Source organism: Cyrtonyx montezumae, unplaced genomic scaffold (assembly GCF_038088225.1).
Source record: "Cyrtonyx montezumae isolate F1298 unplaced genomic scaffold, pur_monq_1.0 scaffold_5, whole genome shotgun sequence".
NCBI classification, from domain to species: domain Eukaryota; kingdom Metazoa; phylum Chordata; class Aves; order Galliformes; family Odontophoridae; genus Cyrtonyx; species Cyrtonyx montezumae.
In genome coordinates, this window is record NW_027072056.1 from 13,292,525 (window position 1) to 13,312,347 (window position 19,823).

Genomic DNA, 19,823 nt, shown 5'->3' on the forward strand with positions numbered 1-19,823 from the left:
CCAAGGACGGTGGTCACCCACAGTGACAGGTCCTGTGTGGGGCCATTGCTCAGCAGGGTGGGTAGCGAGCCCTCTCTCCTCACTCTGCTGTTTCAGAGAGCTTTTCAAGTAATGTGGGAGTCTGAAATTACCCTGCTGCGATGTGTCAGCTGTTGACACAGCAACATGACGGTATGTCATCACTTATTTCCTGCCTGAGGAGTCACAAAGCCTTTTCACATAATTTGGGCCCAAGCGCTTTCCAAAAGCTGAGCTTTACTGTATGCCTCTTGTCTTCGCTGTCCTCCTCTTTCCAAGTGGTCTCTGGAACCTTCCTTTTTTTGCATTCTTGAGCTCTGCAGCACGAGGACTCCCTGAAACCTTCAGTTGGTTTGGAATGGGAGAAGCCCAGGCTGGACATTAGGAAAAATTTATTCTCAGAAAGAGTGGTGGGAGATTGGCACAGGCTGCCCATGGAAGTAGTGGAGTCACTGTCCCTGGAGGTGTTCAAGAATTGTGGAGATGTGGCACTGAGGGATGTGGTTAATGGGCATGATGGGGATGGGTTGATGGTTGAACTGGGTGATGCTAGAGGTCTTTTTCAACCTTAAGGATTGTATGATTCTAAGCATTGCCTACTTGCTTGTTCGTGCTGTCACTGTCATCGTATAAATAATAACAGCCTTTCCATGGGAGAGTTAATGGTCAATCTTACTTTTTCGTGCAGCTAGTGGACTTGTAAATCTGTGCAGCTTGGGACCAGTACTTGTAAGCTGGGTTAGCCTGTTGCAGAAAAAAGAAAAGTGATCAGATATAATGCTCCAGTGAGAGGTCAGCATTGCCTTGAAGCCCTGGTTTGAGGTGTCCAGGCATGGTAGAACAGCCCTTACCCTGTGCCTGGAGAGTAGTGTGAATCTCAAGCTGCAGAAAGCTGCCCATTGTCTGTTATCCATGCCCAGGTGATGCCAGGTATGAAGGCTCAGCTGGAGCCTCTGGTCTTTCCTGAGGCTTCATGTAAAGCATCTCTGTCAGTTTTATTTTTTTATTTTTTATTTTTTTTTTTTTTTGCCAGAAGGGTCAAAAGCTTCTGCTACTTTTTTTACTCTGATGTAAAATCCAGCCTAAGCTTCCTGAAAGATTGGAGGTGGATGCTTTTCCTTCTGACCCATCACAAGACAGCATTTTTGCTGCTTTGCTGTCCCATATATCATTGCTTTTTCACCATGCCAGCGTGAGGACAGCTTTCTGTGTGCAACTGGGAGTCAGACATATGGATGGTCTCATGCTAAACCTCTTTGGAGAGCTGCTGAAGAAGGAGCTTGGCTCAGGTCTTATGTCAAGTAGGACGAGGGAAGGAAATGCCTCCGGCTTGTTTGTGGTCTGGCAGCCGTAGAGCTTTCTGCTGCTGTCACTGGAAACTGTTTTTTTTTTAATTTATTTTTTTAATACTTGCCTCGTTCCTGAGATGTTTCTGCTGTGTGCCAGCACGGGAGCTCAGCAGCATCAGCTGGGTGCAATCTGCAGACCCCAGGGGCTCAGGTGCTGCTCAGCACAGGACTGGGCAGATGGGCAGCATGTCCAGAGAACCCTGTGTTAGAGTGACGTGACAGTGCTTGAAACCCCACTTCCCATCCACTCTTCACCACAAGGAGCATCCTGCACCCCACAAACATGGCACGAACCACTGGGGGACACACTTGAAAAGAGGAGTGCCAGGGAGAGGCTGTCACTGCAAGCATCTGCAGCTAGCAACCTACAGTGCCGAATGCAGAGCTGGTGACTCTTTATGTTATGCCACTCTGCCCACGCATCCATTTGTCTGACCAAATTACTGTTTAGGTCGTGTGGGTTTTGTTCTGTGGCCCAGATTTACTTTGCATGGAAAGCTGAGTGTTTCCAGCATAGTTGCACCTGCAGTGATTTATGCTTTGAGTCAGACTGAGCAGTGACCAAAACGCATTTGTTAAAGAGTTCATGTTTATACTTTCTAAGGCTTTTTTTTCTTTCTTTCTTTCTTTCTTTTTTTTTTTTTTAGAGGAAGTACGCTCTGCCTTTTTTAACAGTAGTCCAGCCTGGGAGCAGATGAATGGTTTTCCATGGCTTCTTGAAATGAACAGCTGTTTTTCACCACATTGAACAAAAAGACCTTGTGTCAAGTATGTCCAAAGTGATTCTGAAAAAAAAAATACAAAAGCAAAAAACTAACAGCAAGAAAAAAGAAACCAGGAATTAAATACAACATTACAGTTAGATGCATGTGCTAGGGGGTGACCCTGTGGTGGGCCAAGTGGGTGCCATTAGCTCCAAGCTACCCTCCTTCCTCCTGTGACTTCAATTCCATTCTCTGCCCCCTCAGTTGCAGCCCTGGGTCATCTTAAAGCAAGTTACAGGAACTTGGTGATCTCAACAATGATTAGATTCACTACCACTCATCAATAGAATTAGCATTGTTTTCTTTCGAAATCCCTGCACTGCTGCATCTGCTTCTTTAAGCTAGGGAAAACAGACCTGGTACCAGACAGCGAAAGAAGTTCCTATGACTTCATTCACATCATGTGCTGTCACTGGAGCTGTTTGCAGTGTTTTCATTACTAAATTTGAGGGTTTCTGGGTTTGCAAATTTGGTTTTCAGCAAATGGAAACATTTGCAGAAAGCAGGGGTGAATCAACATCTGGCAAATCCCCCAGGCACCAGATTTTTCTTTTTTCTTTTTCTTTGTGGATAATTGCAAAAAAATTTAAGTGAAGTGTTTGTGCAAATAGAACCCTCACTGTCTGGGCGTGATTGATTAGGGACACTTGTGCTTTTTCTAATTCTCTTACTAAATCCTGGCACTGTCTGCCTTTTCTTTCCTGGCTATTTCCACTGGAGATGGAGCAGTTCTCTGCTAAGGGCAGGAGCCCCCCACCCACGTTGGATGGACAGGCAGGCAGGCAGCCCTGGGGATCAGAGCTGTAGTGAACCTGACCCTATTTGACTTCTGTATAGATCTCTGTCTCTATAAGCAGCCTTTTATGGTATTTGTCTTTCAAAGAGGAACCCGGGTGGGGATGGGAACTGTGACAAAGAGCCACTCATAAGGATTGCAGGAGCTCTTACAGGAGACCAGTGCGTAATGTTAAGACCAACAGAAAAATCTTGCAATGTCTTAAGCCCTGAAATGTCATCTGAGGTATTTAAATGCTGTCATTCAGCCTTCTGGCTACCGGGGTCAGGAGGTTTTTGCTGCTGTTGGATGGTGAAACTAAGCCATAGAGACGCTTAGAGACTTCTTGAAGGATTCCCAGCAAGTCACAAACTGAGCCAGGAATTAAAAGCAGAAGCCCAGACTGCCTGGCCCCGGTGATGTGCTCAAACACTGACTTCTTACAGAGGAGCCTGACTGCCGCCATGTCCTCAGCAGGGCAGGCAGAGAGCTGCCCCATGTCTGCCTTCTCCTGTGTGGGGCAGGCAGAACGGAGAGAGCAGTGATGGAATAAACACCTGCTTCATTCCTGCAGGGCATACACACGTCCTTTGGGATGTTTTGGCAGTGAGAGCTGGGAAATGAAGAAGCCAGCACTGGCTGGGGAACCAATGTGGATCATCTGTGTGGCTTCAGTGACGTGTATACAGATGACAGCAGTAGTTATTCACTTGTCCATTGATGCAGTTACACCATTGTAGAATAGAAGGCCGCTGAGTTGGTCAGGCAGGAATTGGTGAAACCATGACTTGGTGATGCCGTGGTTGTCTGGATTGTGGCTGGTATCCAGCCTGGCTCCATCTGTATCTGCCCCCAATGGAAGAATCAGTGCAGACAAAGCATTTGTCCACTCAGCAGCAGATATCTGGGCATTCTCTCTGTATTTGTTCCAGTAGTATAGTGTGGGCTTTGATGGGGCTCAGTGGCCTTCTGAGCTCCAAGCCCGCCACAGAAGCCCGCAGATGCTGCCTGGTAGGCTGAGGTGGGCAGGCCCATGCTGCATGGCACTACAAGGGCCATGGGTATTGCCAGGGCTCTGCCCTACTTTCTGCACAGCTTCAGGGAGAGCTTTCTTGCGGCTGGACTACAGATTTGCCTGAAAATCTGGTCTCAAGTAGGAGCACCTGGGAGGGCCACAGTCCCCTTTCCCTGGGTGGATTGGCTGTATGCTGCTCCTAGCAGGGCAGGCATCAGCTCACACAGTGAAACCTATGCAGCAGCAGATCTTATAACTCCATTACTGTTCAATTGTAGGGCTTTTTGTACACTAATTAACCAGCAGTTTGATTTGAAGGCGATACATCGTGTTCCATTACAAATAAGCAATTGTAACTCGACATCCCAGCCCTGTGGCACAACGAGAGGCATGAAAGTGCTGCTCTGTGTGCAGGTCACTTGGCAAAGGCTCTCTCATCCCCCTCTTGGATTAAATGTCGTGATGGAGAGATGGAGCTGAGAGGGCTGGTTTCATTCCTTCCAGGAATGGAGATCAGAGCCAGCAACCCTGTGATCTGGTTGTGATTTGAGGGGAGACGTTGGACTCCTTACCTACAAGCTGGGGAAAATGATACCTCTTCCAGGGGCCCTCCAGGCTCAGCTAGGATTAATAAGGTGGGGGAGGGAGATGAAATAGCTGCAACATTTTGTTTTTATTTTTAATGATGTAGAGCAAAGCCAGGGCATCTCTGTGAATGATCACTCTGATTTGCCTATGGATTTGGCTGCATTTTTTTTCTCTCCTCTACCCTCTGCTAATCAGGGCAAAGTTGGACTTTGCAGAGGAGGGCTCAGAAAGTGCTGTTTCTCAGTGTCTGAACAAAAACCTGAGCGTTTCCTGGAGTAATTAGGTCCAGGCTCTCAGGAAATGAAGCCCGTCTAGTTGATAAGTGTTCAGCAGTGATTACTGAGCTATGGCTGGGGAAAGCGAGCAAAGTGTTTTTATTTCAGAAAAAGCAAATCCAGCTGAGACTTGTGGTGTGTGTCATGTATAGAGGCAATTGTCCAAGTGATATGCGGCCTTGCTGGCTGCAGCATGAGCCAGATTTACCCTGGAGCAGCTCCACAAGAGATGACTGCATGGTTGCACCACGAGTCCTTACCCCTGGGTGACGATTTGGGTGTCATTCTGGAAGCCAGTGTTGTTCTTCTCAAAGCCAGGAATTTTTCTCTCAAATGAGTATCAGCACTCATCAGAGCTTGTGGAGTTGGAATAGGGTAAGAGTGATGTTTGGAAGAATGGAATTAGGTCATCTCTAAGTCACCTGCTTCTTCAGTAGTGCTGGGTAAGTTGATGGTGGAGGCACAAATATGGCTTTATCGGTGTGGTTTTGTTCTTAAGTCAACCTCAACTGCAACAACCCCACATCTTCTGAAAACTAATGTAACCTAGTGTCAGGTCTTGCTCAGCTGTACATCTGCTCTGCTTGAAATAATACACTGATGTCTTAAAATCTCCCAAATCCCTTCTTTATTGCAGCTAATATAAATGTCTTCCAGAAAGGATTACACAGTTTGGTGGAGGATAGGTCCAAGGGTGGTTTTAAGTGCAGTGGAGCAGAGGCAACTCCCAGTTCAGGAAACCTGTGAGCTGCTGCTTGCTGTGATGATGCTGTGGGTGAAGGTCCCCATGTACTTGCCCCATCCTGGTATTCTGGTCACTCCTGGGAGCTTTTAGCCTGATCCATCTTGGCAGCCCATACAGGCAGTGCAGTTTGCAAGACCTCTCCTGTATTTTCCAAAACAGCCGATGTTATACTGCAGAGCTGTGGATATCCCTCCTTGTATCTTATCCCTTCCTCAGCAAGCTTTACTTCCTGCTTAATGCAGTGGGATGCTGGCACAGTGATTGGTGAGTCTGTCAGGTCATCATAGAAGTTTCTTTGCAAAAATGACAGTTTTTTAAAAGTCTTTACAAAATGTTCATTTAATTGGAGTGATAATGTGATGTTTTGTTTAATCAGGTCTGCAGTGCTGTATTATCCAGCACCATCTTGATGGTTTCCAAGCATTCAACAGTTCGGATTCATAATCCATTGGTTTATAATCCAATCCTGGAAAATGTACTCCAGAAATATTGTGTCAGGGGAAAAGATGGTCATCAAAAACATTTCCTTAAAGACTTACAAGGCTTTGGGATGTGAAGATGTGTATATATGCTGAGTATGTTTTCATTTTGGGATTTAGTTTGTTTCCTTCTTCCTGTGCTGTCTCATGATGGCTTGGGGCAGAAGGAGATAAGAAGCTCTTTCTCAGATAGCCCAGTGCTGTTTGCAGCCCACCCCCAGGGTTACGCGTCCTGTTTTTTAAACAAGTAACTCTGGCACTTGTTTGTTTAATGGAGTAATCTGACGTCAATCACTGCTGGGAGTGGTTGGTGCCTTCTGTAGGAAACAGCCTTTCTATTGCAAAAGGGAGAAGCAGGGAGAGGCAGATTTCAGGCTCAGTGCAGGGTTTCAATAACCCGTTTGACAAAGCTCCCAGGCTGCAAGAATGGGCATCGTTTTATCCACCATATCATCCTGGCTTTCTGGCTTTGGGATGGTCATGAGTAATCCTTGCATGCTCATGCAGAGGCATTTTCTAGTGGCACACAGGACTGGAGAATCTTGAGTAAGAGCAGACAAACAGATGCATTTTCACAGTAAGCTTTGGCCCTTGATAGGTATTCAACAGCTCATCATGTCCAAGGCTTTTAGAAGGTGCTGAGCCATTGCTAAAGCCTGGAAAGGGAGGAAATTTCTGTTTTAAGAATTTTATTTGTCTCATTTTCCTGTTGTGTTTTTCTGAAGCATTTTAGTTTTTATTTCTATGGAGATATCAGTGGGGAAATAGCTCTGCCAGCAGTCTACTGCAGTGCTTGCCATTACCAACCAGTTGCAGTGTCTCTGGGTGCTGTTAGGGCAACAGGATGCTGGAGGAAATCCGTATCTGAACTAGAAGTCTGCTGCTCCATGGGCCTCAAAGAAGGAAGGTATAGAAGAGCAGGAAAAACACAGAATCTGGAAATAGAGACTTCTGCTTGTTTTGGATCTCTGAGTTCCATTGCTGCATGCTTGCATACATAGCATGGAGTGCTATTGGTGCTATGCAGGCAGGAGTATTGATGTGCAGTAGTGTGCCAGAATAAGCTGTTCTGCTTTCTTCTAAGCACACGGATGGCATCAGCCTGTTAGGCACAGCCCCAGGGATTTGCCATCACTTGTGCAGTATTTATTCATCACTTCAGCCCCAGGAGTTTAACCCTCATCCTTTTATTATGAGGAGGTTGCATGTTGCTGGTGCTGTAATGAGATCCTTTCCTGATGGGACATGCTGTAGTGTGTGCTGGCCTTTGCCTTCAGTGAAATAAACACTGCAAGCTTGTTTCCGTGCAGATGTGGATCCATGTGTTGTGGATGACACTTGTGTTTGATCTTAGGTGCTGTGAGGCTGTCTGCAAAAGCACCATCCTGATCCTCTTCCAAGTACCTTCTGCTCCATCCCTGTGTCATTGCATCTCTTCAGTTCTCTGATCACAGATGAGTTGGCTTTGTTTCTGATCCACATCAAATGCCTTTGGGTTGCCAATGCTGGAAGGATTTGTGGAAAGGCAGAATGCGATGTTCCCAGGGTGAGTGTCCTGTCTGCCTCCCCATCCCCTCTCGCTCCCACAGCATCCCGCAGCCTTTCAGTTGCCCACCTCAACACTTGGAGGAAGGCTATGCATGGGAAATCCTCTGCTCTGCAAAGCCTGACTGGTTTTATAGCTCCCTCCTAATGTCTTGTTGCTGTTAATCTCTAAGTGTATTGCTTCTCCCGTGCTGCTAATCTCCACAGGACATCTCTGGTTACCTGAGTAATGAGGAGTATGAGAATCTCATGGGTAACCACTTGTACAGATTCCTGAGAGCTGAATGCATCTCACCTGCCCCGATGAAAATGATAAGGGAAGCCCTTAGAAATTGAGAAGGAGCCCATTTCCAGATAGGTGCGGCTGCTGGAAGAGCTGCTCAGAGCCCTCCTGTGCCTGCGGGCTGTTGGTGGCAGGGTCAGTTGTTTGCATGCTTTACTCAGGACTGGGAAGGAAACAAGAGGTTTTGTGCCCAACCTTGAAAGCCCTGTTGTAAGGGTTTGATTTCTGTCTTCTGTTTTTTTCTGGGAGAGCCCACACTGTATTCTAGGAATTTTTCCTCATTAAAAATACTATTTCACGCGCAGCATAGCCATCATCAGAGTACATTAAACACAGCCAAGGACAGAATTTGCCTGGGAGTGCTTTTCACAGAGGGTCAGGCTGAAGTTCAGTAAACACAAACACATTTCCCACTGCCTGCTCCATGGATGAGTCCTGCAATGCGTCAGTGTGTTTGGGATTTATATGGGAAGGGGCTTTCCTGATGAGAAATGGCTTAGCAAGAAGTCACTTTTCACGAGTAAAAAACATGCTCCATGTGAGCTGTTGGTTATACCAAGTGTGCATTTAAGCATATAACGTAGTGGCACATATGTGCAGACATCTTTGTCCTTTGTCTGGGAAGAATTTAAGAAAGTATGCTGGAGGTGGAGGGAGGGATGACGGTTCTCTCAAAGCGTGGTAGTGCATAGGCACTATGCAGCCCAGGGAGGTGATGGGGTCATCTCACCAGGGAGGTATTCAAGAACTGTGGAGATGTGGCACTGAGGGACGTGGTCAGTGGGCAGTATTGGGGATGGGTTCGTTGTTGGACTGGATGATCATTATGGTCTTTTATAACCTTACTGATTCTGTGGCTCCACAGTGTATTGGAAAGAAGGGACCAAGGAGCTCTCTGGCTCTGAGCTTCAAAATGAGTTTGTCTCGCTATAACTTAAGAGCGCCTTAGTGCTGATCTTAACCAGAATCTCTGACAGAGAAGAGTACTTGTGTTGCACAGTGCCCTCCCAGCACCTGGGAGTGTCTGCTCTTCAAGGCTTATGTAGAACAGCACCAGTGTGGCCCAAGGAGATCTGTTATAACGTCTGTTTTCTTTCTTGGTTAATTGAAAGAAAAATTGCTCCGTGAAGCATGTTGAAGTGGTTTGCACAGTTCAGTTTTAAGTTTCCAAGCATCTGCCACTTGCTTTAGACTAATTCAGTGTCTAGTCAGCTCTTTTGACCATGCGCTACCAATCCACATGTTTGTGTGCTGAATAATTGTCTGTTGGAATAACAGAGAAACCCAAACCCTCCTAGGTTTCCTTTCTCATGAGCAGCTCCCCCTGTGCCAGTTCTCCAGACTGGGGCTGCAGGCAGCTCAGACACCTTTCTGCCAGCGTGCGAGTCCATCAGCAGACGGAAAATTTCCTGATCAGCTCCTCCTCCTCCATTTGCAGTAATAAAACAGTTGAGACGAGGTCACACACTATTTATAGCCATCTCATGCTACTTGCTTCTACTCGCCCAGGCAGTAATCTTTGCACAGACACAGCAAGATTAATCCTTCTCGACACCGAACCCTTTATTCCCCTTATTATCTGTGCTTACCCACTCCTGAAAGCGGAGCCCTGAGTGCTAAGCCTTTGATAAAACACAGCAGCAGTGGAACTGTGGAAAAGTTTTTAAAAAAACCATCTGTTCAGTAAACCAGGAGCTGGCTGAAAGGCTCAAGACTTTGCTTTCTGGGTCAGGTGAATGGCTTGAAATCTGTTCTCAGCAGTTCCATACCAAACTCATGCACGCAGCAGTTCCTTGAGGTGTTATACAGGTGGATGCATGCGTGGAACTGCAGGGTTTTGAAGGGTCTGCCATATTTTCCAGTGTGTAAAGCTTCTCCACCCCCAGTAAAATTTAAATTCCAAAGCTGAAGATACCTTTATGTTGGAACAGGTTGATTTCTGACTGTAGTCTATTAAAAACTGTCTGGATGTGGTGCTCAGGGACAAGATGTAGCAGTGGGTTGTTAGAGTTAGGATAGTATGGTTAAGGTTCAGGTTGGACTTGATGATTTTGAAGGTCTTTCCAACCTGAGCAATTCTATGATTCTAATTCTAGCTGTAGATGTCCTTGTTCATTGCAGGGGAGTTGGACTACTTGACCTTTAATGGTCCCTTCCAACTCAAACAATTCTGTGATTCTAATTGTCGTTGTCTGATAATATGTTCAGTGGAATGGGCATTCCACTGATTGTCAAAAGTTGTTTGAGGTCTTGCTTGGGTAGGCAGAATGGATAGTGCAGGGGCATTGAGGTACATCTGAGACACAGACTGTGCTGCCTGATGCATCCAGGCCAGCGCTGTCCCTGATGGGAATTGAACAAGCTCCTGCACTGTGCTCAGGTTCTTTGATCTTAAGTTTTGTTTCTTAAAATCGTTTTCCATTTGAATCTGGAAAAAGAAATATTTTTCAGTATCAAACCGCAGAAACACTGAAAAATTATGTTTTCACCCTTCTTGGCTTTGTCTGTTGTCATGGCTAAGTCAACACGGACAGAGTGCTCCAGGGTCTGCCTCGATGCTGATGTTCCAACCTGGTGTGTCTGCTTTGGCTGACGTACCCAGGGCTGGCACGAAGCTGCAGCAGCATTCCAGAGATCTCATCCCAATAATGTGAACAAGGAGACCTTAGAGCACATACCAAGGTTGTACTTCCACAGTTGTCATTTTTTCCTTGCTGATTTTCCTTCAGCGTTGGTTGTTATGCTAGGTTTTGCATTTATACTGTGTCCTGAGAGCCCTACAAAGATCAAAATCCACTTGTGTAATGTACTTTTCTTACAGTCCATGAGTTACTTGGCATCTAAATAAACAATATGATTCCCCTGTAGGATAAATACTATTTTTTTTATTGTTACTCATTTAAAACAATGGAAAATCAGGCTTTAGGAAAACAAAGTGATTTTTCCAATGACTGCACAATGAGATTGCGACAGGGCCAGGAACTGAGTCCAGGTGCCCTGAGTCCCAGCCCAGACCTTTTAACACCAAAATATCCTTCAGTGCCTAGTGAATTTGGCAAAGCTTTCCCTGAAGTGTTTCATAATTAATGTCAGTGCAACTCTCTGAACGTGTCTTACTTACTAGTTAGGAATTTGCTTTTATATACAGGCATCCACTTAAAAACTCCCCCAAACTTAGCAGCTGTTGGCTTCGTGTTGCTCAATTCTTTCTAAGGCAATTGTGGGTTGTTATAAACTGAGAAGTGCTGAGTTGGAATGCTCTGCTTTGAGTCCACTTAACAAAATCAAAAGGTCATCTCTGCTGTGAGAAGTCAGCGGGACCAGGCATGGGGTGAGCTTTGTTTTGAGGGAAAGGGATTTCTGTTGTGTCTAGAAATCAGACTGCCTATCTTATGGGGATGGGTTTTATCCAGGAAAAGCTAAACCCGTCCTAGGATCTGTGACAATTTTCAGCAGCTTTCTGGAAAGGGTGGTCTATCCCATGGCTGACTGTCAGGCTTGCCTCTCATGGGAGCCCCCTCTCACAGAGATGTGTCTGCTCTCTTTTAAGTGTGCGTGTGCAGGATGCTGCCAGAACAGAAGAGACATCTGTGGTGTGGAGGGATGTAATTTCTCTGAGCAGCTCAAATAGTGGCTCAAATAATAGCAACCTCTGGATCAGGTCAGCAGCTCACATCTGTCCTACAAACCTCTTGCCCCATTACAGCCTCTCTGACTTCAGGCTGCAGCAGTGCTCCTGCATATACTGTATGACCTGAAAATTGCCACTGTGAGATGCTCTGATCACTGCTTTATATGTACCAGACGCTGTCCAGCTGAGATGAGCTTTTCCAGGATGAGATTATGTTGAAATGAGTTTTTAGGGGATGGAATATATGTTTCTGTATAAGAATTTATCTCTCTCTTGCTTTTTTAATATATATATTTTTTATTTCTACATGTAAAGAGTTGGGGTTTTTGTGCTGTCTCTGTTCAGACATTCTTGCAGTGATTTTACTTGCCTGTTGGGAAGCCAAGGGCTTATTCTGAGAGTGGAATCCTGGGGAAACTCTCTTAGGCAGAGTCAATTCTGGATCTGAATGCAGGTGTTTTCCAGTCTGCAATTAAAAGAAACCCCAAAATCAGAATCTGGACCTGAACATCTGCACTAAAAGGAGTTTCTCAGCATTGGGAAGTCAGAGAATCAAGAGCCTGAAAAAAATCTGGAGCTGTGTCTCTGAATTTGGTTCTCAGCATTGCTCCAATTTCTTCTTCAACACTGGGGAAATGACCCAATATTATCTGTGAGACAGAAGAAACAGAATTGCCAGTGAAAAATGCCAAAGGATGACCTGTTACAGATCCTCTCCTGGCAGTAAAAGCTTCTCTGCACCCACTGTCAGCACAGAGCTAATCCTGGAAATCTTCTGAAGTTTGCACAAGGCAAATTTTCTGCATTTCTATGGGCTCTGCAGCGCAGTGGTGTTTTGGTGTTCAAAGGGCAGCTCTGGGGGTTGGGTGGGAGCTGGGCTCTTGGCTCTTTTTCAGAGGTATTGGTGCATGCATCCTCAGCCAGCCCTGCCCAGGACTTGCTGGGAATATGAGCTGTGCTTGAGCAGCAGAGCAGCTGAACAGGTGGGACTGGCTGTGCCTCCCATAGGTCTTCAGGTGTCTGTGGGTCCCTGGGCTGTCCCCTGTGACAGCTGTGGGCTTACGAAGGGACACAAACAGCTCTTCAAGGCAGATGTTGCTGCTAATATTTGTCCCAACATCTCCATGCCCCAGGGAGCAATGAATGTGGCAGCATTTGCTCGTTTGATATTGAAGTGCTGATTTCACAACCCCTGATGGATTTGGAGATCCCAAGTCTTCCTACTTTATTTTTCAATGGAAAAAAAAAATATTTGCTTTCTAATTGTACCTTGTTTTGACAAAAGCCAAAGGAAACCTGTGACAGTAATTTTTTAAATAATTGTTACTTGGAAATGTTGTTAAGGAGCAGAGATTCAAATGGCTCTGGCTGCTCCCTATGCACCCATAACACCTTGCTCTGCCTCGTAGCTGTATCCCCTGTCCTCAGGCTGTATATTCCCAGGCCATGCAAAGCTTTGCATGCAGGGAGAAATGAGGCATCATTCTGCCAGTTAAACAGCTGCCCCATCTCTGTACCTTGTCATTAGGCAAGCATCTCAGCTGTGCAAGTGGCATCTGTCCTGCTGGGTCATGCAGATGTTCACCTGAACATCTGGCCTGCTCCCTGTGCTCCTGCAGCTGTGGATTTGTGGAGCACTGTGCTTGTTTATTTAGGCTTGCTCTGGAATTAAACTAATGTCTGGTCTCATTCATGAGCTTAAAAAGCCAGAGTAACTCAATGTGTCAAGGTAAACTCCTCATCTCTCTGTCACCATCAGCAGAGTCCAATCTTTTGCAATTGTATGATTATCTGAGCAAAATAAATAATCTCAAGTGCCCAGCCATTTTCTGTAGACTGTATTCAGGTTTATGTTGCTTATCCCATCACATTTGAGCCCAGTGGTGTCTAGAAGGTGTCCAGGTACATCTCTCAGCAGATAGAATCATGGAATCGAATGGCTTGGGTTGGAAGAGGGACCTCGAAGGTCATCTAGTTCCAGCTCTCATAAACTGTTGCATTCACCATCCTACATCACCAACTTGGATGCTCTTTCTTACCTCATTACAGCTGAACAAGTTGGAGGAGGCAGCAAACGCAGCTCACACCTTCTTCATGGCAAACCCTGAGCACATGGAGATACAACAGGACATTGAGAACTACAAAACCACAGCGGGGAAAGTCAGCTTGATTGACCGGGAGGCCAAGCCACACATGGTGAGTCTGAGCTGAAAAGGTGCCTGGGTAAAGTGTCTGTCTGGGCTAAAGAGATTTGGGAGGCCAAGAGAGCACCATCTATGAATGGAGAGATTCTCGCCAAGGTCCGAGTTACAGTACAGCAAATCAACTTTCCCTTTTGGAGCTCTCCTTTAAGCCAAAATCAGCTCCTGCTTTTCCCAGCACTGCCTACTGTTTGTGTGATGGCTGTGTCCCCATCGCTGTCCCTCCCTTCAGGGAGCTCCTAGGTCATCTGTGGCAGTTCCACACCAGAAGCTGTGATGGATGCCCTCCTTTGCACTGATGGGCAGATCCTGGCTCATATATGTTTCCTACAATCTGGGTTCTCTCACGTGAGCAGGGCACAGCTGTGCTGGTGATAGTGTATAGTGACAGTCAAGGGACAGCTTTTTACACTTCCCTAAGGTGAAAGGCCAACATGAGCACCAGAGCCATCCCCACTTTCTGATTTCACAAGATACTAGGAAGATGGAAGGGCAGTTTGTCTGCCTGGGTCAGGTGCAGTGTTTTCCATTAGCATTCATTGTCATTGCTGGGTAAAAAGGGTTAAAACAGAGTGCATAATCCAGCAGTGACTCTCAGGATGCCCTAAATGTAGAAGAGTTCAGAAGAGCAATTTAGGCAGATTTATGGTGTGAAACTGGTCCAAAAATCCACTGATGGCCTAAGTGTGGTTTGATGCCAGTGCTTACACCTGGTAGATAACTAGGGAGACTGCTCTGTCCCTGCCCACTTCTTCCAAAAAGCACCCATGGTTCAGGGGCAGGTTGCTGTGGTTGTACCCACTTTCCATCCTGTCTCCTGCTGGCTTCTCAGGAGGATTACAGTGCTGGGGTGAGGCACTACGACAAGGAGGAGTATGGGCTGGCCATCACCTTCTTGGAGCGTGCGCTGGAAGGGTACTATGCTGAGGATGAGGATTGCCAGATCATGTGTGAGGGACCACAGAGGTTTGAGGAACACGAGTACCTGGAATATAAGGCCGGCCTCTACGAAGCTATTGCAGGTGAGATATTTTTGCATCTTACAGGTTCTCACTCACTGGACTGTCAGTATTTTTAATTGTTGAGTTTGGGCTGTGTAGCAGAAATGCTAAGTCACTGAACCAGTGATTGAGCACCTGGTAGGAAGGCAGGGCCAACCCAGGGAGCTCAGGTGAATGCAATGCATCTGAGTTATCAGAATGGGTGAAGCCAGAATCCACTCGTTCCCAGACCTCATTTAAGGGTTGCTGCTGTGGCTGCTGCCTTTGGATTTGTCCTCATTTGCTTCAGCCTAGGACTTTGCCATCCCTATTTTTGCTGTACTTTACATCATGTTTTAACTTTACAGCATTACAGGCTGTTGGCTGAGTTTAGTGAAATGTTTTTTTCTCCCCACACTTCTGTTAGTGAGTAATGCTGTAGGATTAAGACCAGGAAATGCAAATACAGAGTGCAGAGAACCCAGACATCTCATTCTGGTCCTGTGTAGAAGGAACTGAACTGAAAGAATTACATTTCTGGATGTGTGGGGCATCAGCAGCATGCAGAGCTGAAGTAAAGGTGCTTTGGTATGAACAGCCTCAGTTTCCCCTGTACACAATCTCACTGGAATGAATAACTAGAACTTACTGTTCATATTTTCTCTGATTTTTCAGTGTGTTTGAAGAGAGCAGTTGAGTTCTCTTGGCCCTGCTCCGGATGGCCAGGGAAGTTGCCAGAAAGGCTCAGGACATAGCTTTCCTCCCCATCCAAAGGGATGGATTTGTCGTTAGTGGAGGCCCACCTAAATATGATCTTGTCTGAAGTCTCTGGACAGAATTGAACATGGCTATGCAATCTTAGGATTTGCATGTGAGTGAGCCAGGGGGGATACAAACTGTTTATTCTCTCAGGGAGTAAGATTACATGTAATTAGTTGTAAGGAGTAGAAGAGCAATAAATAAAGACTTGTTTGCTGACAGATTTCTTATTTATCTGCTCTTGATTTTGGAGTTGCATCATACATTGGTGTTCTGCTTCTTTCATGAAAAATATTTCAATCAGATGCAGATTGTTTATGATTTTGCATAGCAACAAAAAGTCTAATGGAACCTACCAAGATGAGAAACCTCTATGAATGTTCCCCCTCCATGTGTTCAAGTCAGGTCTCAATGGGGCTTTAGGCAGCTTGGTATAGTGGGAGTTGGACTAGATGGTCCTTAGTTGGAGTAGGTGGTCCTTAAAAGGTCCCTTCCAACCTAAACCTATGGATTATTGCTTTGGTACAGGATGAGCATTTAAATTTCTCCAGAGCTCCATTCTCTTTTCAGTCCCAAGCTAGTTTGCTGTGTCACTGCAAGAAACACTCACACCTTCCTACCCAGGGACAGATGCATTTCAGTGCACTGATTCCAGTATATACAGCCTGTTTCTTGGGTACCCTGATGGTACTGAGTGAAAGCAGTGTTTGTCAGTGACGGATTTTTCCAGGTCTAGGATGCTTAGTGGGGTTTAAATGACAACAAAATTATTTATGTCCTTTTTCTTCTTGCTTTCCTTATTACAATACAGTGGATGTACATTGTAAATCAGACAGCTGCTCAGGCTACCTGCTTGGAGAAAATGGGGGCTGTTTTGAGTTTCCAGTTGATTTCAACAGAAATTCCTCTGGCTGTTTTCTTGGCAGCTTCCAAGAAGGGCTTTAGTCGCTAAGCACGGTTTTTTGTTTTTTTTTTCAAGCCTGTGTTTGTTTCCAAAAGTTTTTTAATGGCGTACATAAACAGAACAAGCACAGTAGATTTGTAAGTACATTGCAGCAAAGGCTCCAAACGGGAATCAGATGTCAGCTTTGGCTTTGGCATCGTCCAGCTGATACAACGCCTGAATTGTGTACTCCCACTGATCAGAGGACGTGCTGATGGCAGATGTTTACCGTGTGCTTTCATGACCCCAGGAGATATTGCTGAGGAGCAACGAGTGTGGGGATTTTGCTGCCAACGTGAGCTGATTGGCGTGCTCTGAAAGTGGCTGCACTGTCCTCACACCTTCCTTGCTTTGTGGTTGTCCTTGGGGTTGGCTGGTGTGGTTGAGCCCCCACCTGTCACCTACCCTGAGCTTTCCTGGTCAGTGGTGGCATCTCCTGGGGTGCAAAAGAGATGCTCAGGCTCCCTCTACAGTTGGCAGAAGGAGAACAGCATTTCTTAGGGTTGGGCAAAATGTGATTGCAACTCTCCACTGGCTTTGGAAAGGAGGCCGAGCTTGTTCCTCCAGGTGCTCAGTCACTGCTGGGCCAGGAGCTGCATATTCTTCAGTTTGGGGAAGTGTGGTCACTGTTTGTCCTGGTGTCAGCACTGTCATTTCCCTCTTTTCCACTCAGATCACTACATGCAAGTCCTGGCCTGCAAACACGACTGTGTCCGAGAGCTTGCCACACGTTCAGGCCGCATCTCACCTATTGAAAATTTCCTTCCCCTCCACTATGACTACCTGCAGTTTGCCTATTACAGAGGTAAGGCCCATCTTCCTGCTCCTTACAGCTCTCACTGAGTGCTGCAGAATTCTGGCTACCTCAGGCATGTGGTAGGTGCTTTCCTGAAAAGGGCAGAATGAACGAGGGTAAGCATTTCTATTCAAGTCAAATGCTTTTTCATTCATCAGTGCAGTGGGAAGAAAGCTGGAGGAGTCAGCAGCATTTCGTACGTAGTGTGCAGGCCTTTTAACAAGCTTTATTCTCCCAAATTGAGAGATTTATTGTGTTGGTGAAAACCCCCAGAGCCCCAAGAGTGCCTGTGCATGGGAGAAGCTGTGCCCCTAACACCTGCTGTGTTGCCTTCCAGTTGGTGACCACGTGAAAGCCCTGGAGTGTGCCAGGACCTATCTCCTCTTCCACCCAGATGATGAAGATGTCTTGGAGAATGCAGCCTATTATGAGGGCCTCTTGGAAGGTACCCTGGATCCAGCCACTGTCAAGCCCAGAAAGGTGAGAGTGAATATCCCATACAAGCCCTTGGTGCAGGTTTTAACAAAAGCATCTGCTAGGATGAAAACAAGAATAGTCATCGTCTCTCCTGAGAAAGCAGATCCAGGAAAAAACTGATGCTGAGAAAAGTGTTTCAGTGTTCTCCTTTGGTTTGGAGTTTTCTGTGTGGAAAAAAATAATTGTTTTTTTACTTTGCAAAGTGGGTTAAATCCCAGTGTTTTTCATTTAAAAAAGAAACCCTCTGGTGGATGATTTTCACCTTTATGATGCCCATCCAGTACCCCAGGCTGCAAGTTGCCACCCACCCACTGCTCCCATGGAACAGGACAGGGAAACTGAGGCACAGCCCAGCCAAGGCCCTTGCTGCAGCAGCCCAGCTTCCTGCTCTGGGTTCCCCCAGTCACTACTTTATCCAGTTCTTCAGTGGCTTTCCACGGTGCTATGTATGTGTTTTAGGGGACTGCGGGCTTTCTGATGTTGCTCTAAAGCATGACCTAAGCACCCCTCAGTTTAGAATCACAGAATGTGTCAAGTTGCAAGAGTTTCCACGCATAACATCCTGTCTTCTGTTCCTTTCAGGAAGCAAAAGCATTACTACGTCGACATAAACTGGAGTCCCACCTCCTGCGGGTGGCTGCGGTTGGCCTGGGGTTCACCTACACGGAGCCGGTAAGGCCTGGGTCTGCTGCTGTGGGGGAGTTCAGGGGTTCACAGCCATAGCAGCACCTTGCCCCTTGCACCTTACCACATCTTCCTCTTGTAAAGTGAGTCTTGTGTGGATGACTCAGGAGCTGTCTCATGGGCTGGCATGTTCCTTATGGGAAAACGGTGTTGGCAAGGCAGGTTGAAGGCTGTGTGTGGATATAAAGTTAAAATCATACCTTTTTTGTTTTTGTTTTTTCCTTCCCTCAGAACTACTGGAAGAGGTACGGCGCCCGCCAGGATGAGCACAGGTAAGCCAGCACCTCTTTCAGGCCCTGTGACATGGCTGTGGTGGGAACACCCACCTGCTGCCCACGGGATCTGCCATGCCCACTCCAGCACACTGTCATGGCCATGAGAGGTGTTCCCATAGGCACCTTGCTTTAGCTGAGTGCCTCAAAACCAGCTGTGGAGCAGAGGGAAGTTGGTGGCTGAAACCAGGGCTGCTCTGAAGGGTTTCTTCATAGCTCTGCTTTGCTGGTGGAAACTGTTACTCCCATTACTGAAAAAAGCCTTTAGTTTTCCATGTGGTTTCTACTTATGATATCTGTACGAGATATGAACTTGCTTCTTCTTTCACATATTGGCTTGCAATATATGCAGAGTGACATAACTCCCAGACCTGGAGACCTGTAGCCAAAGTCACAATGTTCTTCTTTCTTGCTTCTCAGTGTCCCATCAAGTATCAGCAGTGAGCCAGAGGAGGGGCCCCGGCTGTCACTGGCAAAGAAACCCACACCAAAACCAGATCGAGAGCTGAAGGAGGGTAAGTCCAATGAAGGTGTTTCAGTAAAATCAGAGATTTTTTTCTATTCCTACAGAGCAGCAGCTGAGCAATGCTGGCCAGTCCTACCTGAGCAGTAATTTTTCTTCAGGTGCTTTTAAAGGATGTTCCCTGTTGTTTGTGCTGCAGAAGAGGGATGCTGTAAGCCTTAGGTTTGGGAAGCTGGCTTTGTTAATGGGCTGGATCACACCATATTAACAGTCATTTCTGTTTGCAGACTGGCTTGTTACATCATACTTTGGCTTCCACCAAATGTCTTAGTTTTAAGGCCCATCAGCAGGGATATCAATTATTTCAGCACATTCTCAGCAGCCACAGAAAATACCATAACGTCTTCTACTAACAGATGAGGTTTCCCTTGTAACAATTTAGGAAAATTAGGTTGTGGCCAAGTACCAATGTGTGATCCTCATAGCAAAACAACAGGATCTCAGTCCAGGAGGTGTTTTGTGGGCCAGCTCCACAGCAGCTGGCGATTCAACCTCTCTATAATGCAATAGATTTGCAGCTTTCTGTGGTCCAAGTTATCTCTAGCTACTCAGTATCTTGTTCAGAGTCACTATCCCTTCTTTACCCACATGCATCAAGTAGGAGGCCACTGAGGAGCTGGTTAAGGCAAGAGCTTGCTGATTTATATTTGTTGGTTTGTTTGCCTTTGCGACCAAATAATTTCAGTGTTGTCTGTTTCTGTGCTGTGCTTCTATTCTTTCT

General features: G+C 46.2%; 1 protein-coding gene across 1 annotated transcript in view; it reads left to right on the forward strand.

Annotated features, from left to right (window-relative positions):
• Positions 1-19,823, forward strand: part of P3H2 (prolyl 3-hydroxylase 2) — a 53,551-nt gene that overhangs the window by 28,952 nt on the left and 4,776 nt on the right. Inside the window, exons 2-8 of the mRNA XM_065748428.1 lie at positions 13,517-13,663; positions 14,501-14,690; positions 17,024-17,155; positions 17,484-17,626; positions 18,206-18,295; positions 18,539-18,579; positions 19,000-19,094. Of these exons, the coding sequence (XP_065604500.1) occupies positions 13,517-13,663; positions 14,501-14,690; positions 17,024-17,155; positions 17,484-17,626; positions 18,206-18,295; positions 18,539-18,579; positions 19,000-19,094 (838 nt within the window). The remainder of the gene's footprint in view (positions 1-13,516; positions 13,664-14,500; positions 14,691-17,023; positions 17,156-17,483; positions 17,627-18,205; positions 18,296-18,538; positions 18,580-18,999; positions 19,095-19,823) is intronic.